This window comes from Rhinopithecus roxellana, chromosome 15 (assembly GCF_007565055.1).
Source record: "Rhinopithecus roxellana isolate Shanxi Qingling chromosome 15, ASM756505v1, whole genome shotgun sequence".
Classification (NCBI taxonomy): domain Eukaryota; kingdom Metazoa; phylum Chordata; class Mammalia; order Primates; family Cercopithecidae; genus Rhinopithecus; species Rhinopithecus roxellana.
Genome location: NC_044563.1, coordinates 97,644,175 through 97,670,705, shown reverse-complemented (window position 1 = coordinate 97,670,705; position 26,531 = coordinate 97,644,175). Strand labels below are relative to the sequence as shown.

Here is a 26,531-nt window from a genome sequence, read left to right as displayed (position 1 = left end):
CACACACACACACGCTCCCACCCCCTCACTCCCCTGGCTGTGTCACACACAGGTTGTGGAGGTCAACTGTGCTCCCTCTAGCAGCCTGTTTTGCTCCCTTTGTCCCAAGACTCAGGACTGCCCTCTCCCCGTGTGGCCACCGTCCCACTCCTCCCAGAGTCTCCTACACTTTGTGGGATCCAGTAGATCCACTGAGACCATCAAGTTCAGCTGTTCTCAACCCAGGTTGCACATCAAAGCCACCTGGGGAGCTTCTGAAAATGCTGATGCCTGGGCCCCACTGCCAGATATGTTGTCTTCATTGATGCTCGATGTGGCCCAAATGTGTGAATCTTTTGAAAGTTTCTGTGGTAACTCTAATATGCATCCAGGGTTAAGAACCAGTGGGCTTGTCCAATCCCTTTTGGGGAAACTTTGATTCAGAGAGAATCAGGGCTCTGCCCGGGCACACACCGCAAGTCACCTGCAGGGCTAGAACAGAACTCAGGCCTCCTGACTCCCATTACAGTGCCTTTTTCGTTTATTCAACACACATTTGCTAAAAGCTTACTGAGAGTCAGGCTTTGTGCTAGAGCTGGGGGCACAGAGGTGATGAAGACATGGGAAGGAGCATAGCCCAGAGTCAGGGTAGGGACAGGTAGGGGCTGGCTCATTACACTGAAGTCGTGTGTGTACTCAAACCCCAGGGCAACAGCCAGTGGTCTTTCAAAAGGTGCAATGCAAGGTGGCTCTGACTAGAGTGGCGGAGGTAGTGACATGTGGGTGAATTTGGGATTAGCAGGACTGACAGGACTTGAGATGGACTGGAAGTAGGGGTGACAGAAGCAGTCTTGAGTCACAGGTCACAGGTGTTATGCCTGAGTGACGGAGGGGATGGGGGCCATTGGCAGAGATGGAGGGCGCAGGAGGAGAAGCAGGCTCTGGGTGCAGTCAGGCTGGAGGAGACTGGAGGGCATCCCAGTGGAGAGTTTCGGGGACAGGGGACACTCAAGTCTGGAGCTCTGGCTCCTCCAGGCCAGTCTCACATGGGTGGGGCACTCACCACAGGCTGGCAGGCGGGCGCGGAAGTCAATGGGGAGCCCGTGGCGCTGGCACAGGTGGGCATAGTGGGCCAGCGTGGCGCACAGGCAGGGCTGCCCACAGCGGCAGGCGTCCCTGCGGCACTGCTCAAAGTAGGGCACAGGGCTCAGGAACGCAGAGCAGGGCGCAAACAGCTCTCCTGTGAGCACGCTGCAGGCCTGCACTGAGTAGGAGGCTGGGGCAGGAGGAACAGGAGCCAGGTGGTCAGGGGTTGGTCTACCTGGTGTCTCAGGACTCAGCCTCCCTCCCTACGGCTCAGGGGAGTGTGTGTGTGTGTGTGTGTGCGCGCGCACATGCAATATGGATGTAGGCAGCTACTTCAGTGTACAGCTGGCTGGGAAAGTATGGGTGTGGTTTAGTACACCTGAGTGTGAATATGTGGTTTGACAAAAATTCCTGGAGCTTACATTCTGGTCAAAGGAGATAGTCACTAAAAAATTCATACAGAAATTTCAAAGGTGAAGAAGCTAAGGAGGGAGAGAAAGCTAAGAAGCAGCATGGGGAGTGTGAGGTGAGGCAGGAGGAGCAACTGCAATTTGAATTCAGGCAGTCAGGAAGGCCTCAGTGAGGGGGTGAGGTTTGAGCACAAATCTGAAAGAAGTGAGGAACTGAGGCATGTGTGTGTCTACAGAAAGAACATTCCAGGAGAGGCAACTGCAAGTGCAGAGGCCCAGAGAGAAGAGCAGTCCTGACTGTGTAGAAAGAACAACAAGGAGGCCGGGCAGCTGGGCATGGCAGAGGGCAGTGGGAGTAGGAGGTGAGAAAGGGGAGATGGGGCGTGGGCAAAAAGGGTGGGGCCTGGTGGGGCCACAGGGCCGACTTCCGCTTTTGCCCTGAGATGGAGAAGCCAATATAAAGGTGTGTGTGTTTATCTGATAGTGGAAGAATATGAGGCTTCCTGCCTGCCTGGCCCTCACTGTCTCTCCTTTCGCCTCCCTGCTGCTCCTCCTTTTCTTATCACTCCTACAAATTTGGCCAGCACCCTCCTGTCTGGAGTTCCCTTTTCATCTCTCTCAAAGCAGTCCTCCCCAGCCCACTCACTCATGCCTTTCCTCTTCCTCCACCAACTCACCGGCTTGCAGGTGCACATCGCAGGGGTCCAGTGGGGAGCCAGGGATCAGCGGGGAGCAAGCAGAAAGCGTTTTCCAGGAATTGCCAAAAAGTTGTGGGGTGCTCTCAGGTACACCCACTGGAGACCTGTAGCCATGACATAGCCATATTCACACACTTGCCCATGTGGACGCAGGGGCACAAATAGCATAGATCCAGGTCAGCACCTACTTGCTCATATACACACACATAGTCATAATCTACACATCCATATACACACCCTCAGAGGAGCACATGTATTCATCCAAATACATAACATGTGTATGCACACACTCTCAACACACACACACACAGAGCACAAATATATGCCAGACATGCATATAGCCAAGGTGATCCACACAGCCACATTCAAGCACATACAGTTATGGATGTACACATGCACGCACACGCGGCACACACACACACACACACACACATACACAACATTTAACAGGCCCCAAAAGGGCTCAAATTGGGCTAGGACCATACACTTGGCGGGGGTGAATGAATATGGCTTCATTCCCCACCCCCAGCTCTTCAGGTCAGAAAAAGAAACAGGGACATCATGAAAAGTATCAAACCCCATGGGGGTAAGACTTTTTTCCTCCCCCCTTCTCCATGGGCAGTTCCTGAAAACTCCTTGGCTCGCCCCTCGGCTCTCTCAGTAGGAAACTGTCATACAAGGGACAGTGAAGGGAGGAAGGGGGAGGAGCATATTTCCTAGACATCACAAGTCTCCAAGAGTCACCAAACCCAGGTGTAGGTGTTGAGTGGAGGGAGGTCATGGTCTCTATGGGGCTCAGGTTCTGTCTGGCACCCACCATGCCCATATATTGTTCCAGGGCAATGAGTGCACTCATATTATGTAGGGCAATATTCTTACCCAGAAGTCACATTTAGGAAAGTGGCAAACAGCATACACACTAAACCAAGGTCTCCTGCTATCTAGCCAGCTACCCTAACATCAGCCCTACCAGGCAAAGCATAGTAAGAATGCCACAGTTTAAATGTATATGCATTGAAAATCTCTGAGCTTTATTTTGTTCTTGTTCTTCACAGCAAATCTGAATTCTCTTTTTTGGCTAAAGAATGCCTCCCGTGTTTCTTCTGCATCCCCTAATACATGTAACTCGAAGGACTGGCTAGAAACTCCAGCCTTTAAAATCAACCCTTTGTTCTCCTTTCGAGGAAACTTCCCAAGTTCCTAACCTATGTCTGTGCTCAAATATGTCAGCTCACAGAATACAGCCTTTCCCTGAATATTGGGAGGCCCACGGGGTGCCAACTCAAGAGCCTTCAGGTACCAGGTAGGAAAGGTATATGGGTTATACTTGCCTGGTGGGTTAGAAAGTGGGAATGTTAGTGTCCTTGGCTCATTAGGGGCTTACGCTCATCTAAAGGTGGTGTCAACCTCAATTAAAACAAACAAAACCATGAGCCAAATCAAAGTCCATCTGAGTTACTCGGTTTTAAGACCTCATTCTAAAACAGCATTTCTCAAGGTATGGCCCATAGACCTCCCATACTGGAATCTTACGGGTGCTTATCAAAAATAGGATTCCTGAGTCCACCCTAAATCTTGAGGAGCGGGACTCAGGAATCAGTGTTTTAACAAGCTTCTGAGGTGATTCCACACATAGAGGACTGTAAACTGCTGCTTTAAAGAAACATACTTAAATGTAAATGTAGAGAAATAAATAACTAATGGTGCATGCTGGGCACAGTGAAGGCCCACGGGAGAGACACTTAAGCAGTGCCTCTAGATACCCAGCCCTAAGGGGCCCATTTCCCCTCTTCTTCCGGTTCCATGGCAGGGCTACGTACAGGAAGTCGTCCTGCGTGTTGCCATTGAAGGTGCCGCAGAGGCCCACGGTGTCCTCCACCCATCGCTGGTCCACCTGCAGGTACAGTCGGAGTCCTTCACGGTCGTAGAGGACCCGCACGCCCACATTCGTCCTCACCCGCAGGAACACGGAGGACAGCCTACGGATCTCAAAGGCGTCTGGGCACAGAATCCGAAAGGGGAGAATGGGAGGGCAGCCAGTACACACCTCGCCCACCACCACCACCTGCCTGGCCCGCTCAGACTCCCACACCTGGCCCAGTCTTCGCCCCCACTGAAGCCATGCCTGCCATGAAGCTAGTTTGGGGAGGCTTGAGGAAACCCTGTTCAGTGATGAAATCAGGACCCAGAGATAACTTCCCATGGCAGCCTGGGCTGAGAAATTTTTTTTAGCATCAAGTGCCAATTAAAGCTTTGCTCCCACGAAGGAACTGGTACACGTTTCCTCCTCTAGCAGGAGGATTCTGTAACTACCCATTCTCTTCACAGTGGCTACAACACAGTTTTATTATGGAAGCTTATGATACAATTTTAGATCCAAGTGTAACAAATTTAAATTTTAGATTTTATTGTAGAACATTTTATACCCTTTATGGTTTATATTTATTTCTGCAGCCTGTTGACACCCAGTGCATCCCCACTCCTCCCAACCTTGAGCCCCTGTTGTTGTTTTTCTTTCTTTCTGGCGCTAGGTTTTTATTTCTTAATCGTTTTGCCATTTTTGTTACATGTGTTTTTTATGAGCTACACATAAATTCCTTGTGGAATCAGACAGTATAATAAGTAGTTAATAAACAAATTATGAGAGTCAGGATGGGAAACACCCACGCATATGCTCATGTTAGGAGAAGCCATCATACCACTAGGAAGCCCACTGTCCTGTTGAGGTGGGACAAAGACACATTTCTGGAGTCCACATTTTTGCAACCAAAGTGTCCCCTATCCTGACCTACCCAGTACTAGAATATGAGTTTTTGCCAGTGTAGCAGTCCTTTTAGCCAGTGGAGCCTGGGAAGAAAGGTCCAAACCCTCAGTTCCCAACTAGGTCTGTTGTCCACCCCAAACTGTACCATCTGTGTATGGTGGGATGATCTTGTACTGGTCAAACAGAAGGACATCCCCTGCCTGGGTCAGGGTCACCTGCCTCCGAGGGTCCTGGTGCAGAATCACTGACACTGACTGGACACAGGCTCCATCTTGGTTCTGGAGAGATAGAAAGGTCAATGGGGCAGTATTGGTCTGACCATCCTGCTGGATACAACAGAGCCCTCTAGGGACAGAGACCCCAGCCCAGCTTGAGAGACAGTTTCCTCAGAATGACAGACAGAGCCCCAAGGATATCAGGGATCATCCAACCAAATGCCCTCATCTGGGAATGAGCAGGCAGAGGCTCAGGTTGGAGAAGGTTAGTAATAGAATGTGGTAACACTAATAAAAATGATAGTCAACTCTCAGGTTATCTGAAGACACAGAGCAGAGATGGAACCCAGATGGCCCAGAGTCCAGCCTGAGAAACACTGGCCTCCCACACCTCATCACAACCCAGAACTTTAATTTCATCCCTTTATGGGTATTTTTATACTTCGTTTCATGTGTCACATCCTGCATTCCACTGACAGGCAGGCAGGAAATGAGGTAATATTCTCTGGCCTCAGGTTCTGTATCTCTAAAATGGCCACACATTGGGCCCCTTTTATACCTCCCTCCACAGGAAAACATCCACACAATCATTCTTTTAAACACTTAACTGAGCACCAAATATGTGCAAGTCATACTGTATCAGACTTTATGGATTCAGTGATAAGACTAAGTTTCTGTCCTCATGGAAATTACATACTTGTGTGGCACACAGACATTAAATAAGTAATTACAAAGTTGATTATTCAATTATAATTGTGATCAGTGCTATAAGCAGGTGTAGAGTGTTAGAAAAGCATATGACTGAACCAGACTTAATCTGCAGAGGTAGGAAAGGCCTTCCTAGGGAATGATAATAACATAAAATTATCATAATAATAAAGGCCATAATAATACCACAATATTATTAGGATATTACAACCAACAATTAACTTTCATATGGAATTAGTATGTGCAGGTGCTGTTCAAATCTGTTTATATATATTCACTCACAGAACTCTCATAGCAATCTGATTAAGAAAGTATTACTAACATCCCCATTTTGCAGATTAGAAAACCAAGGCTCATAGAACGGTGACATTTGAGTTGAAATCTGAAGGATGCATGGAAGCTAGCTGGGCAAAGAGAGAAGAGGAGGAAGGAGACATCCAGGCAAAAGGAAAAACTTATACAAAAGCTCTGTTATGGGAAGTCGTTCAATGCATTCAAGGGCATAAAGAAGACCAAAGGGACCAGAACCCATCAGGCAAAGTGGTTTAAGATAAGGTTCAAGGCTGGGCACAGTGGCTCACCCCTATAACTCCAGCCCTTTGGGAGGCTGAGGTGGGAGGATGGCTTGAGCCCAGGAGTTCAAGACCAGCCTGCTCAACATAGAGAGACCCTATCTCTACAAAAATAAAAAATAAAAATAATTTTTAAAAAGGTTCAAGAGGTAGGTAAAGGCCAGCTTAGGCAGAGCCTTGAAATATTTTTAGACTTAATTAAGTCCAACAGCCAACCAGAGAAAGTGAACCAGGAGAGTGACATAGTGAAGTGACAGAATGATCAGGGCTTGAAACTTTAAAGAAAGACATTGTGCAACAAGCCACAAGCATCCTTCTGAGTTCCTGCCCAGGAGGACAGGAAATCCCTGAAACAGTTCAAAATCATTGTGTCTAAAACATCATCTTCTTTGTTCAACCCACTCATCCTCTAGTCCCCTCTGGACATGTCACCTGTGTGGGAATAAAGCCCACATCCTTTAGTCAAAAGTTTCAGGTTCAAATGCTAATGTAACTGAAAGCTATGAGACCTTAAAGAAGTCACTTAAATTCTCCAGATCTCAGTTCTCTCCTCTGCAAAACAGAGATACAACAACACTTGCTTGTACCCAATCCTACCCAGTTGGGTACAGATTTTTAAATGTGCATAAAATATTTTGGAGGTTGCATTTACCTCCAAAAGCCCACAGAACTTCACTAAGAGTAAAACTTGATGTAGGCAAATTCTTACAACCATGTAGGAGGGGATCCCAGCATGAAATGTAGACGACAACAAAATAATCTAACTGCATTACAAATGTATGAAACAAACTCAGTGAAAAGAGTGGGAGGAAAGGTGTTGACATAAGTAACTTTGTAAATAAGTGGAATTTATTAGACTAAAGGCAAAAGGAACTGTGCACAAAAACTGTACTTTAGTTGATAAAGTTATTTCCTATAGAGGTATACATTAATAATAGGAATATACATGTATACTGGAATTGAACAATTAGGTAAATGGATGGTGTATGGTGAAGGCCAGGTTTCTTACTGTTAGTGTGAGTATTACAGACAAGCAAGAGGAGGAAGCTAGAATGATCCATGTGGAATGGATTAGAATTGGATGATCAGTATGAAGTCACATTTAGCACATATAGATACAGATGGTTATATAGAGAAATATTTATAGTTATGGGTATATACAAAGATAGACATGGTTATGCATATACAGTCAGCTGTCCATATCCAGGGGTTCTGTATCCATGGATTCAACCAACCACGGATTGAAAATATTTGGAAAAAAATATGGATGTTCGCATCTGTACTGAATATGTACAGACTTTTCTTACCATTATTCCCTAAAAATATAGCATAACAACTATTTATATTAGCATGTACATTGTATTAGGTATTATAAGTAATCTAGAGATGATTTAAAGTATACAAGAGGATTAGCATAGGTTATATGCAAATACTACATACCATGTTACATAAGGAATTTGAGCACCTGTGGATTTTGGTATCTGCGGGGAGTGGGGTGCTGGAACCAGTCCCCCACAGATAATGAGGATATTTCCTTTCTCTGTCAGCTAAAAAGGCTTAAAAGAAGTCATACCCCAGTAGCAATGAGCACATCTCATACCCAGATCTTGATTCTAATACCATTGTCCAATAAAAGGAACCAGGAAAGCCTAGTAATACTTTTGGAGAAATGGATGATACTAGGACTGGGACGGAAACTCCACAAGATAAGCCTGGTGCATCTAATAGGCCCAGAAAATAAAGATGTGAATGCACACACACACATTCAAGCTCCACCACCACCAGCATATACACACATAATGATGAAGGTATGTCAAAGGGACACAGGAGTCAATTGAATGATCTCCCAGTGCCCAAAGCTGGAACAATTCAAGTAAGAACATAAAGGTATAGTGGATTATAACTCAAAGTATGAAATAAACAGCCATGAGTCTATGCTGATATAAATAAGTAAAGGGGAGAAAAGAGACAAATCTCCCTGGCAGAAAAGTTCTAAACAATGTATGTAGATTCTCTGCCTTCAAGGAGAGCGAGCATAACCTCCCACTCTGTAAGTGTGGGCTGCCCATAGTGACTTCCTTCCAAAGAGAACAGTATAGAAAGGGGGGAAAGGGAATAAGTTTACAGTGGAGAAACTTGAAAAATACTACCTACACCAGAAGATCAAGTTCATAATCAAGAGTGATAAACCATGTTGATCGTACATGCCATGGATAAGATGTGATGAACACGGCACTTTACCTCTGTGATCTTCCTCCCAAAAAACCATAACCCCAGTCTAACCATGAGAAAAAAAAATCAGACAAATTCCAATAGAGGGGCATTCTCCAGAACACCTGACCAGCATTCTTCAAACTTTCAAGATGATCATAAACAAAGGAAATCTGAGGAACTGTAACATCTATGAAGGGCCTAAGGAGACATGATGACTATATGTAACCTGGTACCCTGGATCAGAAAAATGACATTAGGTAAAAAACTATAGAAATCTAAATAAGGTATGCAGTTTGGCTAATGGTAATCTATTAACATCGTTTCATTATTTTTAACAAATGTACACTACTAATGTAGGATGTCAAGGGAAACTGGTCGTAGGATAGACAGGAACTCTAGGTACTATCTTGGCAATATTTCTGTAAAGCTAAAGATGTTTTAAAACATAAAGTCTACTTTAAAAAACCCTTTGAGGACTGCAAACACTACATAGATTCTGGGGTGGATGTGTTAAGACGCTGTGATAACATCCAACCCTAGGTCGGGCTCAGCTCTGCCTCCTGCTGGCTGTGGATTCTCAGAAATGCCCCAAGCCTCTTGTCAACCTGTCTCATTATATTTAAAATGGGGAGAATCATAACTACAACACGGGGTATGTTAAGACTTAAATTACATGTTGTTTGCAAAGTAATTAGTCAAAGTTCAAGGCACTGTGCAAATACTTTATCATTGTCATTATCATCCTCTGTGAATGTCCCCACGTCACTCCATGCTGGTCACCCAAGACTGCAGTCATAGCTTCATCTTTAACTTCTCTCCCACACACTCCCCACTTCACCAGACACAGTCAGTCGGTTGCCAAGTCCTTCTGCATCTGCTTTAATGGATCCTGGAATATTCCAACCTCGTTGTTTTTCTCATATAATCTAATCAACCCTTGGAGTGCTACCCTCTCCTTACCCAGGCATACTGATTTCTATGAATATTTTTAGGCTCACTTTTTAGGTCACTCAGACCAAATGCCACTTCTATCATGAGGTTTCTCCTGATCCTTTTTTCTGACTTGCAGGACTATTTCTTCCACAGAACTCGCCTGTGACGGCAGTGATTGTGTTGTAGCTTATATGGAAGCTGTCTGAAGACTCCCTACAGACCACAAGAGCCTGGAGATAGGATCAGGGTCTGATTACTCTGCGTAACCTCACCATGCCCAGCACAGAGCTGGCATAGGGCTGGCCCTCCATGGGCCCATGATGTGGGTGAAGTCACAAGGAGGAGAGCTGGCCCAAGGTGAAAAGAATCTGCTATCAAGAGGAACTGTCCCGCCAAGAAGAGGGTTGCCTCAGGCCAAGGCTGGCCCACCACCTATCAGAGACATGGTAGAGAGAAGGGCTGATGGCCAGGCGTGGTGGCTCACATCTATAACCCCAACACTGGGAGGCTGAAGCGAGTGAATCTCATGAGCCCAGGAGTTCGAGACGAGTCTGGGCCACATGATGAAGCCCCAACTCTACCAAAAAAAAAAAAAAAAAAAAAAAAAAAAAACTAGCCAGGCGTGGTGGTATGTGCCTGTGGTACCAACTACTTGGGAGGCTGAGGTGGGAAGGGAGACTGAGTCTAGGAGGTTGAGGCTGCAGTGAGCTGAGATTGTGCCACTGCATTCCAGCCTGGGTAACAGAGTGAGATCCTGTCTTCAAAAAAGAAAGAGGGGGATACTGAGTAAGGGACCCTGAGGCCCAATAGCCCCCAGGATTCTGTGAGTGGGAAGGAGCAGCTGGGCTGTGCCTGTGTGTCCTGTCTTGTCTTATGCCACCCTCAGGATGTGATGGGAATGACCCCACTTTTGAGGAAGAGCAGCCTCCTGATTCAGAGAGCAGCCAAGCCAGGGCTGGGCCATTCTCTAGCAGAAAGAAGGGAGGGGGACACTCAGGCCAAAAGGAGAAGAAAGCCCAGTCCTCTGCCTCATCCAGTTCAGTCTGTGTTCCCAGGGCCATGGAGTGACACCTTCAGCTGATGCCTGCTCACATTCAGGGTCCTCAGTGCTAGGGGCTGGAGCAAGGCCAGCAGGGAGGCAGGACTCTGGGGCATCTGCCCTGGCTGTGGGTATGAGCTCCTGCTGTGATGCACAGGGAGGAGATTGGGCACAGCCCAGACTGGGGCTTCCAGGGTTGGCTGAGCATGATCAGCCCAGGGACAACGGAGTCTCTGCTGAGAGACAAACAAACCCCCATCTATCCCAGACTTGCACATTGGCCATTTTCTCAGTTATGTTCACAGGTGACTGACACAGCTCATGAGTCATGTCCTCCAGGAAGCCCTTCCGGATCCACTTCACACCTCTGTCACCCAGTGCCCAAGTAAAACAACAACAACAAGGAGTTCCCCCGTGGAGATCCACCCTGTGCCCTCCATGTTCTCACAGCTGCTATAGCCCAGTTACAACAGTTCACTTGCCTGCCACGCCCACCAAACTATAGGGCCCAGGGAGGTGGAGCCATGTCTAATTCATCCCAGTCTCCAAGACCCAGCTCAGCTTCTGGTGCAAATAGGTATTCAATGTTTGCAGAAGGAAGGACAAAAGGATGGAAGGAAAGAAGGAAGGAAGGAAGAGAGGGACGAATGTTGAAGATGCAATCCAATGAAGCAGAGAAGATAAAAGTTGAATTTAACCAATTTTAGAGTTTCTTTAAAAAAAAACACTGAGGTCCACTCCATGATCAGGAATTCCAGTTAATAATGTATAAGGAAGAGATTTTTGTGTGCCATTCACACTGGTCTTTTTTTTTTTTTTTTTTTTTGAGATGGAGTCGCCCAGGCTGGAGTGCAGTGGCCGGATCTCAGCTCACTGCAAGCTGCGCCTCCCAGGTTTACACCATTCTCTCGCCTCAGCCTCCTAAGTAGCTGGGACTACAGGCGCCCGCCACCTCGCCCGGCTAATTTTTTGTATTTTTTTAGTAGAGATGGGGTTTCACCGTGTTAGCCAGGATGGTCTCCATCTCCTGACCTCGTGATCCGCCCGTCTCGGCCTCCCAAAGTGCTGGGATTACAGGCTTGAGCCACCGCGCCCGGCCCACACTGGTCTTTCTAACATTGTTTTGAGCTTATTTCAGTAAATATTTTGGGATTTTTTTTGTAAAATGGGTGTAATTTTCCTAATACAAGTGTGCAAAAACAAAAGAAGTTGCCTGCATGCCAGTTCAATTTATTCTGTATAAGGGTGCTCTTTAAAGACACAGAGTTATCCTAGAAACTTCATTCTTTTTTATTTGAAATTTTAAGTCTAGTCCTTTATAAAGACCATAGCAGTGCAAAATGGTGTACTTTTTAAAAAATTGTGGAATGTAAAATGTTTGAAAATTTTAATTTTCTTTATGTGTAAAGACACGTAAAGTATGGAAGGAAACCAACCATCAAAACTAACTTTTTGTAGATAGCCATTACATTTCTTTGTGTGTGTGTGTGTGTGTGTGTGTGTGTGTGTTGTTGTTGTTGTTGTTGTTGTTGTTTGAGACGGAGTCTCACTCTGTTGCCCAGGCTGGAGTGCAGTGGTGTGATCTCGGCTCACTGTAAGCTCCACCTACTGTTTTAATGCCACCATGTATTCTACAAGAGATTTGTTTCATAAATTAATTGATTTAAAAGTAGTGCCAGTGTTACACTTGCATATGTACATATATATACATACGAATATAATATATATATTTAGGTAGTAAAATCCTAAAACAAAAGCCAAAAACTCACTGAGGCCCAGGAAAGGGAAGTGACTCAGTCAGCAGAGGTGCTTGGGCTGGAACCCAGTCTTCTCCCCAGAGCAAAGAGGCAGAAGGTGGGGGCCGTGGGAAGACCTGAGCCCTGTCCTAAGTCCCAGTCTCTCTCGGGGGCAGTAGGCAGGAGTAGTTGGGTGGATCGGGCCTGGGGAACCCCAGCTCTTACCAGGCCACATGGGGCGTTCTGCAATGTCACGGTGAAGGTGCCCGAAGAGCGGCTCTTGGCCAGGATGTACTGACACGTGGCGGGGAACGTGTACCGGCGGCCATCAAATGTTGTGAAGTGAATGTCACCAGTCACTGAGCACTCAGCTGAGAGGTAAAGAAAGACCACTGACTGACGGGAGCTGCCCCAGGGGAACTCTGCCCTGCAAGCTCCAAGCATGAGGAGGACACAGCACCCCACCCTCCAGAATAAGAGCAGTGTAAGGAAGGAGGCCTGGCCTCTGAGAGCCCTGGGCAATGGGAGACACAGGCCTGTTCCCAGAGAACTCTCTGAAGACAGGCACAGCCCTGCCCTGGGGATGTCCCTCGGAGGGGAGACCAGGGCCTGGCCTTGAGGACCAGCCTTAGTCCAAGTCCTCCTAGCTCAGGAAAGTCCTTAGATATAAGGAACCCATAGAAAACCCTTCTCCTTCTGGAAAACCCTTCCTGGCAGGGGCTGGAGCCAGACCTTAATCCGGCAAAGTGATTCTGAGGAAACAGGGGCCCGGGCTTAGCCAATGGAACTGAGTGACACCCCCACCCACAGCAAGCCTGGCCCCCAGAGATTCCTTGCCCAAAAACCAGACTGGGGAAGGGAGTCTAGTACAAGGTGGGGTCAGACATACCTGGGCAGACAGCTGTGCTGCACTCCCACTTGCCTGCGGTGCATGTGCTAAAACACAGAGACCGTGGAGGCAAAAGGTCACCCCTCCAGGCCTGGGCTAGATGCTGGGAAACTGCAGGGCCCACAGCCCTCAGTCTTCCCATCTCTAAAATGGGTGGTAGAGATTTCCCCCATGGATTGGATCTAATGAGATTCCCCTGGGACTCAAAGGTACTGAGTGAGTGCCCTGACTGCCAGCCATTAGCACTCCTAGACCCCAGATGGGCAGCCCTCGTGGAAAGCCTCAGTGGCCGTGCCCCACACCCAGCTTCCCAGCAGCAGACACAGACCAAGCATTGCAGTCTTCCTTCACCACAGAGCCAGGTGGGTACAGAGTCCCGTGAAACTCACAGGGACACTCAGCTGGTGCTACGCAGCCCCCATCCTCGAAGATGAGCCCTAGAGTGACAGCAAAGGGCCAATTAACTCACCTCTGCCCCTGTTCACAAACCATTTGTGGCTCCCCAGGGCCTGCGATAAAGATCCCCTTGTCTAACTTCTTTCATCTCCGAACCCACTTCCAAACTTTCTCCTCCATAAATCCTTGGCTCAGGCCAGAAGTGAGAACCTGATGAAAGAATCCCACCTCTAGACCTTTGCTCAGAGAACTGCCCACAACCCCATTCCCAACCTGCACATGAGCTTCTCTTTACCACCTCTCAAAAGCCTGTCACCGCATCGAAAACAGCTTAGGTACCAGGCACCACCTCCTCCAGGAATGACTTCCCTGACAACCTCTCCCCATTCTGAATTCCTGTAGTTTTTCTTGTCTGAACCCCTGAGCTGACCTTCACCACATCATACCCTAGACTGGTCATATGAGTGTCATATCTCTGAAACCAGATTCTGGTTCCCAAAGTCAATGCCTTTATCTTTATATTTTTTATCTCAACCATCCTCCTAGCCAAGTGAGTTGCACACTGTAGATATGCTGCAAATTTATACACTGAAAAACAGATACAGTCCCCATACGTAGACCAATGCTTAAACAAATGTATGTGTATATATAAACCAATGATCTGTTCTCATACACACCTTAAGAAGCGCAGTACTGATTAATTTAAATATCCCTATGAAATCAAATGTCTTGATGAATCTCTCAAGAGGCTGCAGTCCTGTCCCCACCCTCACTTCCCTTAAACCATTTATTCGTTTGTTAATTGTTTGCTCCCCGCTTCCCTTCCCTTCCCTTCCTTCCTTCCTTCTTTTTCTTCCTTCCTTCCTCCTTCCTTCCTTCCTCCTTCCTTCCTTCCTTCCCTCCTTCCTCCTTCCTTCCTTCCTTCCTTCCCTCCCTCCTTCCTCCTTCCTTCTTCCCTTCCTTCCTTCCTTCCTTCCTCCCTTCCTCCCTCCCTCCTTTCCTTCCTTCCTTCCACAAACAGGCATCTTCTGAACTCCTGTTTCATGCCCATCTGTACCAGGCCAGAAAGATAGTGCCAGGCCCCTACGTCTGCCCCTAGCATACCATTGGGGCAATAACAGCCATCCACACAGGCGATCTCACTGTCCACGCAGGATGCCCGGGGCTGGCAGGAGGCAGGGCAGCAGGCGATGCACTCATTGTAGGTAAAGGCCTTCTCCTTGCAGTGCACAGCTTGGGAAGGAGGGAGTCCATGGTCTGTCAGTTACTGGCCCCAGCTCTTCCAGGACCCAGCTCCTACCCAAGGCAGTGTGGTGGGGATAGGAGGCAGGGCTTTGATTTTCGTGATTCCCTAGTCCCAGAGGGAGCATTGGGTCCCCAGGAAGTTGAGAAGGAGAAGGAATTGCAAGCAGAGGCTCTAAGAATCACCCAGGCTAGTCCCTCCCACTCTGAGCCTCAGTTTTTTCATCTGTCACATGGTGATAAAACCTTGCGGCTGAGAGTACTGACAACTGTGATTGTGAGCAGGACAAGACATTGAGCTGAGGCCTGAGAATGCCACCCACAGCCTGAAGCCCTCCCTGCCCCACTACTGGGCTGCACCTACTGCATTGCCAGAGCTGGGTCCTCCAGCCCTGCAGGGGCTGCCCTGCCTGGGCACACGCCCGGGCATACTCCGCAAGTGCCCGGCACCAGGTGGCTTCATCGCCCATTGATCTGTGCAGAGAAACCAAGGGTCTCACTGGAACAAAACCCAAAGTGCCACCAGCCTGCCAACATCCCATAGAGACTGCCAGGGCTTCGGGGTACCTCTCCTCTCCACCCAACTGGGAAAGGCTGCCCAGGAAGGCATCTAGGTGAACAGATGCCTAGACTTGAGCCACAAATCCTGGATTCTAGTCCCAGCATTGCCACTAACTTGTTGTGTGACCCTAACGGGGTCCAGCCTCATTTCCAGACCTCAGTTGAATGGGGTGACTCTGTCCCACTGATGTAGATAAGAATTTCAGAGCCTTGGGAAGCAGATCTGGCAGTGTCTGGGATCACCCAGCTTGGTGGCCCATGTGCTGAGCACTCACCCCAATACAAGAGGGTTCCCCATAGCCCGCACCACCCCTACTCACTGGCAGAGATCACTGGTACAACTGGCTGTGAAGGGCAGAGGGCTGACATAGGCATGGCAGGCATCAAACGGGGGCCGCAGTAGAGCCTCACACTGCTCATACACGCCCTAGAGCAAGGGACCAGGAGCTAGGGCTAGGGGCTGGCAAAGCCACACACAGCCCCACAGAGAACCCCAACTTGACTGGAGAAAAAGGGAGAGGAGGGCAGCGAAGAGAGGGATAGGGCCAAGGGCACCAGCCAGTCAGGTCCCACAGCCAGTGGCTTTCGAAGAATTGGATAGCAAGTCAGGCTCTAGGGTGGGGGAGTCTTTCCCCAAGCTCCAGACCTGCATGGTTCCTGGGTTCTGCTGCAGGCACGGTGGGCGAGGCAGGGAGGAGGTTGTGGGCCCTGGAGGCTGGTTAGGGGCCTGCTCCTGCCAGCTGTGCACAAACTCAACCACGTCGTCAGTCAGCTTCCCTGAAGGAGGGAACTGACATCATGGTGGGGCAGCGATGGGGTTGGGTGTACAGGAGGGACAGAAGGCTCTAAGGGAAAGCAGATCCCAAGGGATGGGTAAGGAGTTCTGAAGAATCCGGTCTCCTGAGCTCCCATCCCAATCAGGCTTTCCCAACTGAGCCATTCTCCTGAAAAAGCTGTTTGGTAGTAACGGCCAAGAATGCTCAGGAACCTGTAGTAGCTCCCTATGGCTCCAAACTCAGGGGATGCAGCACCACGCACTGGAAAGAGAACTGGCGTGTGAGCCTGAACAAGTTCCTGTGTGTCTCTGAGCTTCATATTTGCCATAGGGAACATAATCTCCCAGTGAGATTGATGCAAGGACACTTGAGATGATGCATGTAAAGTGTTCAGTATGGTGTAGGTGTTCAAAAGGGGTCACGACTCTTCTGGCCAGAGACACCATGATTTGGCCCTGAATGCTTCACTCACTTCCTACCACTCCTCCATAGGTGTCTTTAGCTGGGCCAATTCTCTTCCTGGCTGTCTCTAGCCCTCTGCTCCCTGCCTACCCACCCCATCCCCCACATTGCAGGGTCAATCCCACCTGCAAAGTGTCCATTAGATACCTACACAACCCTAGTGGGAATTCTTATTATGACTATTTTTGCAGATGAGGAACCTGAGGTTGATAGTAGTTTAAGAACATGCCCAAGGACACACATTTGTTAGGAAGGGGCCCTTGGGCTTCCACGGGGTCTTTAATACCATGACCATGACCCCAGGGCTCTGTTCCAAGTCCCCTCCAACTCCTCGCAGCCTGATCTGTCCCCCAATCCCCACCAACACCTCTCAGAGGCCACCTGTCTGCACCTCACCATATCTGGTCACCAGATCATCCTGGGGGTCAGCATTGTTGTTCCCACACAGCCCGTGGGTCCAGCCCAGGAACTCTGGACTCATCTTGATGTAGACAGCCGAGGCACCATCCCAGGCCAGCGTGAAGGCTGACTGATGCCGCACGATGACGTAGCCGGCAAGCCGCTGCAGACGCACGCTCCCCATTACATGCGGCAGTTGGACCCTGCAGGGCACATCCCAGAGCTTCAGGGTATCCACAACCCCTCCGCTAACCCAGTCTCTTCACCGAAGGAGCACCCAGTCCCTACCCCTTGATCCAAGGCTCCCACTTCCCCTCCCCATGAATTCCCAGAATTCCCAGGTGCCTGGAAGTATACCAGTAGACATGGATTCCTTTGTCTTTAGACGTTTTTTAAAATGGCAATTTCCTGGGCAGGAATAAATCTTAGAGTGAGTGACTCCAAGTTCCTTTCTCCCAGACAGGATAGAATATAAGCAAACATCTGCTTTATTTTTTTGGTGGGGAGCAGGAACCAAGTGGAAATAGAAGCCACGAGAGGAGGAAAACTGGGAGTGCAAGAAAAGATGGCGGGCTCCAGCAGCCTTGACCACTTTCCCAGTTTTTCTGGTACAGGGACCCCTAGCCAATCTGGAATTTGGCAACCTTCAACTCAGCAAAATATCAGGAAAGGGAAACAAAAGTAGTGTCTAACTAGCCACAAGACCCATTTACCAACTCTTCATTCACAGGAGAAACCTATAGGCCATCAATTTTACACTCAGCCCCAGAACAATTGGTTGGTTACCCAGTTTCCAGATCTGAAGCAGAAGATGAGGACAGGGAGAAGTGTCATTACAGGAAGACCCCATGACAGCAACAAGAAGTGACAGTGGACATCAAGGAAAGGAAAGAACAGTGAGGAAGAGATGCAAGAAAGATTTCACAAAGGACCACAGTTGTGGCAATTTAGTGTGGGAGCAAGGGGTTCCCACTCCTCTGGTGGTCCCCCAGTCATCCCTGATGGCCCAGCAAGATAACTGACATTCACAATGACCCTGTGTCATCAGAAATGGGTAAAAGTGTGCTCAGAATCTGCTGAGAGAAGGTAGAAATTGCATGATCCATTTGGGAAGATTTTGGGAGGGAAAAGTAAGTGTGCTTATCATGATAAACTCTCAACTCACTGGAAAACTCTATTTTCCTGAAAGCCTGCTGTCTGGAAATCCGCAAGATCTGAGAGTTCCAGGGGGAAAAAAATCATTCTGCAGACCCTACTGGCAAGAAACCCAGTGACCTGCCCGTATGCTTCCGCCCTGATGGTGGAAATTGCTGTTTGTCCCCAGAAAGCAATTTCCTTTGGGCTTGAGAAAAGCGGATGCTCACCCATCCACCACCACCAGTGTCAGAGATAGGACAACTCGATGTGGAAGGTGTTAGAGTTACCTCGCGCCTCCATGGGTGACCTCCTTGGCCAGATGGATCTCCTGCTCACCCGCAAAGAAGAGGCTGACAGCCTTGGAGCAGGTGTAGGGGGAAGAGCCGCACTGCGGGTCATTGTGCACCTGAGTAGGGAGTTCAGAGGCTGGTTTGCAGGCTCCTGCTACGGGCCTGACCCTGAGATTTGCACCTTGTTGAGTTTCCACTAATGCTGATGGCCTGTCCCCTGCATACCAACCACCTTTCCTCTGTGATTTCGTTCAGTCCCTATTTATCACAGAGGGGAAGGCAATGGATTCATACAGAGGTGAAGTGACTAAGGCCACACACACAGAGAACTAGGAAATCGCAGAGCTGGGATTCTAGCCCAGATCTGGATGGCTCAGATCCTAGGGCTCTTCCCAGTCAATCATTCCATCTCTCTATGCCTATTTCTGAACTTTTTTGTTTATCCTACCCAAGATATCCCATCAGATTGAAGCCCAACAGGCGTACTCCACCATCTCACACTCATACAGAACACAAACACACACATCTATACACACTCCATAAATTTCTCACATGACACTCTCAGTATGCACACTATACACACACTCCCCTTTCCCCATGCTCCTGGCAGATACAGATTGTAGCTTTCCCCTGCACCTATAGGCACACATCTCACTCCTGAGCTACTGTCACACACACACATATGCACACACACACACACACACACACACACATCTCCTCTGCCCCTGTTCAAACAGAACCCAGACTTCAAGGGCCATAGACCTAAAGGACGGGGTGGGGTAGAGGGGAGAGCTTCCCAGAGCTTATCCCTGCCAGGTGTGGAAACCCTTCCCAGGAACGCATCTTCCACCAGATTACTGTTCAGTGTGATTAAGCAGGCTGGAACCACTTCAACTACAAGTGGGAACTGCGAAAGCTACCCCATGGTCTAACTAAAGGGTTTTCAAGCTTTTGTGACCACGACCCACAATAAGAAATATACATATAACTAAAAGTTTTACAAAATAATACTAATCCCTATCATGTATAATGCATTCTTACAATATTTTCTATTTTATTTGCCTCATTTTTTTAATGATGGTTGTGATTCGTTAAGTTGATTTTGTAACCCACGAATGTATGGCAATCCATTAGTCTAAGTAATTGTCACACATCCATCATGAAATGATGGATCATGAAAATCTCTGCTATGTGACAGGCCGAGGCAGAGAAAGGAAAATTGGTTGCAGTTCCCCGCCCATCCAGGGCATGGTCCCTAGGGCAGGCTCATAGGTCCATGCCTGAGACAGAAAGCTCACAAATGGCTAGCAGAGGGGAGACACTGAACACTGGGGCCTCCCCACACCCCCAACCCCTTGACCCTAACTCAGTACTGACCAAGGTGCCCTCCAACAGAGCTGGTTCTCCAAAGAGACTTTCCTCCAGATGGAGGGGTATTGAGCTGTGGCTGAAGGTGGCTCCCGGTTTAGCACATGGACTAGGCATGAAAATCAGGCCTGCCTGACAGTGGCTTTCACACATGTGTTCCCTTACTTCACAAACCTTTACTGAGCACCAATCCAGGCATAGAAAGACATGGCCCCTGGCCTAGAAAGCTCAAAGCTGGTAGAGAAAACCAACCCAAAACCAGACCTTTGTAAGAGAAATACAATGACAGGGTCATAATGTGGAACTTTGAGTTACCCAGTGAGGAGCTCCTCAGCCGGCTTAGAAGGTCAGGTGATCCAGGAGGGCTTCTTAGAGGAGGTGACTCTAAACTGAGTCATCCAGGACCTCCATCATTTCTCTGAGGCACTCTTTTCTTTCTTAGCACCCAATGATCTTTTTCCCCAGAATGTTCTCAAGTCTGCCCACACTCTCCTACTCTTCACTTGGCTAACTCCAATTCATTCCTTAGATCCCAACTTAAATGTCACTTTTGTCGGGCACGGTGGCTCACGCCTGTAATCCCAGCACTTTGGGAGGCTGAGTAGGGTGGATCACGAGGTCAGGAGATCAAGACCATCCTGGCTAACACAGTGAAACCCCGTCTCTACTAAAAATACAAAAAGAAATTAGCCGGGCGTGGTGGCGGGCGCCTGTAGTCCCAGCTACTCGGGAGGCTGAGGCAGGAGAATGGTGTGAACCCAGGAGGCGGAGCTTGCAATGAACCGAGATCACGCCACTGCACTCCAGCCTGGGTGACAGAGCGAGACTCCATCTCCCAAAAAAAAAAAAAAAAAAAAAAAAAACGTCACTTTCTCCAGGAAGCTTTCCCAGGTCACCATCCTTCCCAATAAACAAGATTAGGTTTTCAGGACTTGTTCGTTTAGCATTTGGCATTTCTCCTCGGTAGCATTCAGTTGCACTTGAAATGAGTCATCTGATTTGATGTCTTTCTTCATTAGACTATAAGTTCTGTGAGGACAAAGACTCTATCTGTGTTGTTGTCTACAGGGCCTCCCACCACCAAACCTTATGCCAGAAAAGAGTACAGTATGCACTTAGTAAATGCTTGATGAATGAGTGGCTCAATGAATGAATGGCCACAGTGAGTGGGTGAGGAAGAGCTGTGGAGCCCCCAGCTCCTTCCAGGTGCAGACTGCCTAGGTGGGAGCTGGGGGGCGATGCAAGGAGGAAGGTGCCAGTCTCTCTAACTATGACAAGTAGAGCCCAGGCCAGCACAGCCTCCAGAGCCTAGAGAAGCCTTCCTGAACAGGCATGGCAGGGGAAGCCTCACCTGGATGGAGAAGCTCTGTCCCTCAGGCTCATGGCGCCCCACCAGCGTGTAGCTACCCTTCCCAGACAGGTAGTAGTAGAGCCCATCAAATGTCTCCACGTGGTGCTGCCCCCATGCCCGGCAAATGCTGTCCCTCTCAGGGCCAGCATTGTACACTGAGGGAGAGAAAAGAGAACTCTCTGTGTAGCTACAGTGGGCACCAAGCCAGAGGCCGGTGGGTTCCAGCCCTGGAAGTGCTGCCCACTTTCCCCCTAGCTTTCCTTGCACCAATGGTCCCTTCCCAAGGGTGGGATGGAGCCCAGACCCACCCATCTGGCAGCGCGGTCCAGTGGCATTGAAGCGTCTGCAGTCACAGAAGGCCGGGTGCACACACTCGCCTCCATTGAAGCAGGAGAACAAGTCTGCATGGGAGACACAGAGGCATTGCCCCATCAAGCTGAGATTGCCAGGGAGGCAACCCTCTCAGGCTTCACAGGACCCAGACCCCCATGACCGGCAGCCCCAGCCCCAACATTCCTCAGCAGCTAGCACAAGCTGGTGACTCAGACCACAGCCCTGCCCGCTCCCTGGCAGGCAGGTGGGTTGGGGTTGCAGGGCACCTGCCTTCGATGTGCATCAAGTGGGCCCCAGGCCAGCTGCGCCTGGGCCTTCAGTTTCTAGAGCTGTTCCTGGTTAGCAAGCCAGGCAGGCGGAACTGAGAATGGGGAGCATGTGGGGTGAGCAGGGGGACTGCCCAGAGATCTGCAGCTGCTGCTCCTCCTCACTCCACACACTCAGGGAAGAGGCCACGGGGATAACCAGGTGACAGAGGAGAGGCCTGTGGCAAGAACAACCATAGATGAAGAGAAGACAAAAGCAGAGCAGAGGGCAGCGAGGGAAGGAGCCATGATGTGAGAGGACAGGTGGGAGACACAGGACAGGTGAGGGACACAGGACAGGTGGGGGACACAGGACAGGTGAGGGACACAGGACAGGTGGGAGACACAGGACAGGTGAAGGACACAGGACAGGTGGGGGACACAGGACAGGTGAGGGACACAGGACAGGTGAGGGACACAAGACAGGTGGGAGACACAGGACAGATGAGGGACACAGGACAGGTGAGGGAGGTAGGAACAGGCACAGGACAGGTGGGAGGAGAGGCCACAGACCTAGGAGAGGTGAGGCGGGCCATGGACACATGACAGGGAGTGGGGTCTACAGAAAACACAAGATGAAGGGCAATGCCACAGGAAGTAGAAAGAAGCTACAGAACCAGGGTGAGATGGAGGGGGAAACGACCCCGAAATAATGAAACACACTTTCACTGGAGTCAGCCTGTGAGAGGGGAGTCCTGGGCCATGGTCATAGGAACAGGACTCTAGAGAGGAAGCTCTCCTCAGGCAGGGAGGAGAATGCAGAATGGCATGGTGGCCGGGGCCGGGGTGGGTGGAAGGAGACGCCAAGCAGGAAAAAGGGGTCATGGAGGCCTGAAGGAAGCCCCACCTGCCCTCTGCCCTTTCAGGCCTCTGCCAGGGCTCTCCCATGCACAACCCATGGGCCACAGTGAGGGTGCCACTTACAGGATGGTGCACACTTGGCCCGATGGAGCCGCCTTTCCCAGGAAGACATGGCCACAGAGTCTGGGGCTTCAGCCTGCTTGTGAACACAGGAGGAAGAGAACACATCGAGGGCTGACCTTAGGTCGGGTTCCCGGGCAGGATTCCTGGTGGCCACAGCCCTCCTTGTTCATCTTCTAGAGGGAGGAGCCCCTGCCCCTCAGTGCCCCAGCCACTCCTCCTCGCCTGGCCCCTTGAGAGGCAGAGGAGAAGGTTAGGCCTGCCCTGGGCTCAGAGGAACAAAGGCTTAGCTCTTACCTTCCCAAGTGGCATCTCAGTGGCAGACCATGAGGCCCGTAGCTAGAACACATCCCCTCCCCTCCATGCCCCAATACCTGCCAGCCTCCTCTTTTTCCCTTTCTCCCAGTAAACCCTCATGTCCTCCATAGCCTCACACACCATCCCCTTGTCTGGGTAAGGAGCATGAGGCAGAGCTAAGGAACAAAGGCAGCCCCTCACCCCAAGTCAGGTGAACATCTCACCCTCACAGCCACCCCCACCCCAAACTTCCTTTGGGGCTCTTCCAAGAACAGCAAAACCAGCAGCCCACAGACCAACACCCCCTGTCCTCACAACTCACCTCCCACAGACCAACACCCTCTGTCCTCACAATTCAGCTCCCACAGACCAACACCCCCTGTCCTTATAACTCAGTTCCCACAGACCAACAACCCCGCTGTCCTCACAACTCAGCTCCCACAGACCAACACCCCCTGTCCTCACAACTCAGCTCCCACAGACCAACACCCCCTGTCCTCACAACTCAGCTCCCACAGACCAACACCCCCTGTCCTCACAACTCAGCTCCCACAGACCAACAACCCCTGTCCTCACAACTCAGCTCCCACAGACCAACACCCGCTGTCCTCACAACTCAGCTCCCACAGACCAACACCCCCTGTCCTCACAACTCAGCTCCCACAGACCAACACCCCCTGTCCTCACAACTCAGTTCCCACAGACCAACACCCCCTGTCCTCACAACTCAGCTCCCACAGACCAACACCCCCTGTCCTCACAACTCAGCTCCCACAGACCAACACTCCCTGTCCTCACAACTCAGCTCCCACAGACCAACACCCCTTGTCCTCACAACTCAGCTCCCACAGACCAACACCCGCTATCCTCACAACTCAGTTCCTACAGACCAACACCCGCTGTCCTCACAATTCAGCTCCCACAGACCAACACCCCCGTCCTTATAACTCAGTTCCCATAGACCAACACCCCCTGTCCTCACAACTCAGCTCCCACAGACCAACACCCGCTGTCCTCACAATTCAGCTCCCACAGACCAACACCCCCTGTTCTCACAACTCAGCTCCCACAGACCAACACCCACTGTCCTCACAACTCAGCTCCCACAGAACAAAACCTCCTGTCCTAACAACTCCCACTATCCTCACAACTCCCACTGTCCTCACAACTCAACTTCCACAGATCAACACCCACTGTCCCCACAACTCAGCTCCCAGTCAGGACTCCTGCCCTGACACCTCAGATCTAAGGAGGAGACAGGCCAAATGTGGCTAAGAAGCCCTATTTTCCAGATAGAACTCCCAGAGCATGGTCCTCCAGACATAAACCACCTGAAATCAGGACTGTCTAACAACATGGGTGTTCAGTCACCACATGACTAGATGACTTAGACACTGGCCCTCTCAGAAGTCCAGTCCAAGGTGTCTGATGTCACCTGGTACAGGCATCCTGGGCACAGTTGGCTCCTCCTCCCTCAGAGGCTCAGCCTCATTTGTATGACATCCCCAGAACCATGAACCATGTGCCAAGCATCATGTTAGGTGTAGTGAACAGGGCAGAGTCCCTGCCCTCGTGGAGCTTATGTGCTTGTTCACAGGGCCAACAAGCCACAAATTGCAATGTGGGTACTTACCTCACATGTCATCCTCCCTCATTGTCATCCGGCAAAGGACTTGAACGTAGGAAATATTCAGGCCCTTGTTGCCTAGAGCTAACCTCAGCTCTTGGCCCTGCCCTGGCAGGCACAGCCTGGCCACCTCGTCCCTGACACTCACACGCTTCATCTTCAAGGTCTTTCTCACATCTTAGCCAGATTTTGGTGTCCTCGCCTACACTGGTCCCTGGTTCCTGGATTCTCCCTAGCAATCCTTACCCAGCCGACCCAGGCCCAGCCCCAGGCTTCCCACCCGGGTACTAACCTATCTTATGGGGCCCTCAGAGACGACAGGAAATAGGAAAGGGCAGGGTCACAGGAAACAACCCGCATCCTGTAGCCACCAGAGAGCTGTAATTAAACTCAGTCTTCTTGTCTTCAGTCTGCACTCCCACTTCAGATGTGGCCTCTCAGATAAATGAGTTATGAGGATGAGACAACCTCTGATGCAGAGTCAAAGCCATTTTCTAAAGGATTCCTTAAATCCTGTCCAAATGATTAGCCTTCAGGGGCTAATCAATCAGGCACTCTTAATCATTTTCATGCCATGAACCCCTTTGATAATCCAGTGAACCTATGTGGACACCTTCTCAGGATAATGCTTTTAAAAACACAAAATAAAGGATAAGGTTACAAAGGAAATCACTTATATCACAATATCATTTTATGAAAATATTTTATAAAATGTGTAAATTAGTAATATTCATGCTTCTTTAATAACTCATTAAATAAAAGATCTAGCAGTGGGCCTTATCCCTGCCAAAATTTTGAAGTAATGATGAACACAAATGATATCTTGAGACAGCAACAACTATAAGTGGTTGGAAAATATCTGTGATGTCTATTGGTGACAGTCAAAAACACTGCAAATACTCTTGTGGTTTGTAGACTATAATAATAATTGAAAGGGATGCTGAATTTCAGTTGGATTGAGGTTTCTGTAAATAACAATGTGTTTTTATTTTCCCCCATCCAAGTTCATGGACCCCTGTCTACAAGAATTCTCTAGAAAATGGTTGAGCTCTGTAGAAGCAGGACAGCACTGAAATGAAGATTGGCTGCCTACTGGTCTGCGGCCCACCCCCACTTCTTGAAGAGGGCATTCCCAACAGGAGCCCTCGAAGTATCCCTGGTACATGGGCCTCAGTCCCCCACCCCCAACTCCTGTCACCTTAGAGGGAGGCCATTTTAATTCCTTGTTGCTCTAAGGAGCAGTGTGAGAAACCTCCCCAGGTTACCTGGTCCACTCACTTATGACCCTTTGCCAAGGAAAAGGGGGGATGCCTACCCTGGAAACCAGCACGGGAGGATGCCTGCCGGGAACTGAAGTGTTTGGAGAAGGGTCATCTCCCTCACTAAAACACAGGGATTCCTGAACTCTGCCAGGAGACTGCTCCACCGGCTCATTGTGGGGCCCCCGCAAGTCATCCACCCACCTCAGTTTCCCTACCTACAAAAAAATGACTCCATTACCTTCCAACTCAAATGGTATTTGACTGTGATTCTAAATCTTAGGGCCTGAAGAGTGGGCAAAGAAGAAGTAAAAGACCCAGGAAATCCACATCAGAGAAGAAGCACGACCACACCATCCCCCTCACTCCATCTTGGGGCCTTCATGTCTATTTCCAAAGGGCAGGAGTTGGGACTCATTGCTGTTATAAACGATTCTCCCCAGCCTGCTGGCTCAAGGGACTCCCCAGAGCTGACCGCTGGGGCTGGGGCACTTGAGCTGAGGCTCAGTTGCTTTGAGAGACCTAGCTGCAGGTGAGTGGAATTTATAGTCCATCCATAGTTAT

At 49.5% G+C, this 26,531-nt stretch overlaps 1 protein-coding gene across 17 annotated transcripts in view; it reads right to left on the bottom strand.

The window, feature by feature from the left end:
- Positions 1-26,531, bottom strand: part of OTOG (otogelin) — a 102,955-nt gene that overhangs the window by 74,511 nt on the left and 1,913 nt on the right. For 5 of the 17 annotated variants that reach the window (XR_004053575.1, XM_030917779.1, XM_030917780.1 and 2 more), the window contains exons 4-19: positions 22,788-22,863; positions 21,534-21,626; positions 21,226-21,380; positions 18,504-18,622; positions 17,077-17,282; positions 16,089-16,219; positions 15,763-15,869; positions 15,246-15,355; positions 14,744-14,872; positions 13,572-13,680; positions 13,244-13,290; positions 12,580-12,725; positions 5,083-5,215; positions 3,994-4,171; positions 2,153-2,277; positions 1,043-1,255 (exon numbers count right to left, since the gene is read on the bottom strand). Coding sequence is in view for 16 of the 17 variants with exons in the window: in XM_030917779.1 (XP_030773639.1) it covers positions 1,043-1,255; positions 2,153-2,277; positions 3,994-4,171; positions 5,083-5,215; positions 12,580-12,725; positions 13,244-13,290; positions 13,572-13,680; positions 14,744-14,872; positions 15,246-15,355; positions 15,763-15,869; positions 16,089-16,219; positions 17,077-17,282; positions 18,504-18,622; positions 21,226-21,380; positions 21,534-21,626; positions 22,788-22,863 (2,077 nt within the window). In the remaining variant the exon portion in view is untranslated. Of the gene's footprint in view, positions 1-1,042; positions 1,256-2,152; positions 2,278-3,993; positions 4,172-5,082; positions 5,216-12,579; positions 12,726-13,243; positions 13,291-13,571; positions 13,681-14,743; positions 14,873-15,241; positions 15,356-15,762; positions 15,870-16,088; positions 16,220-17,076; positions 17,283-18,503; positions 18,623-21,225; positions 21,381-21,533; positions 21,627-22,787; positions 22,864-23,081; positions 23,190-24,714; positions 25,171-26,531 lie in introns of those variants that run through there. The other 12 variants (XM_030917777.1, XM_030917778.1, XM_030917781.1 and 9 more) reach the window with 11 other exon arrangements.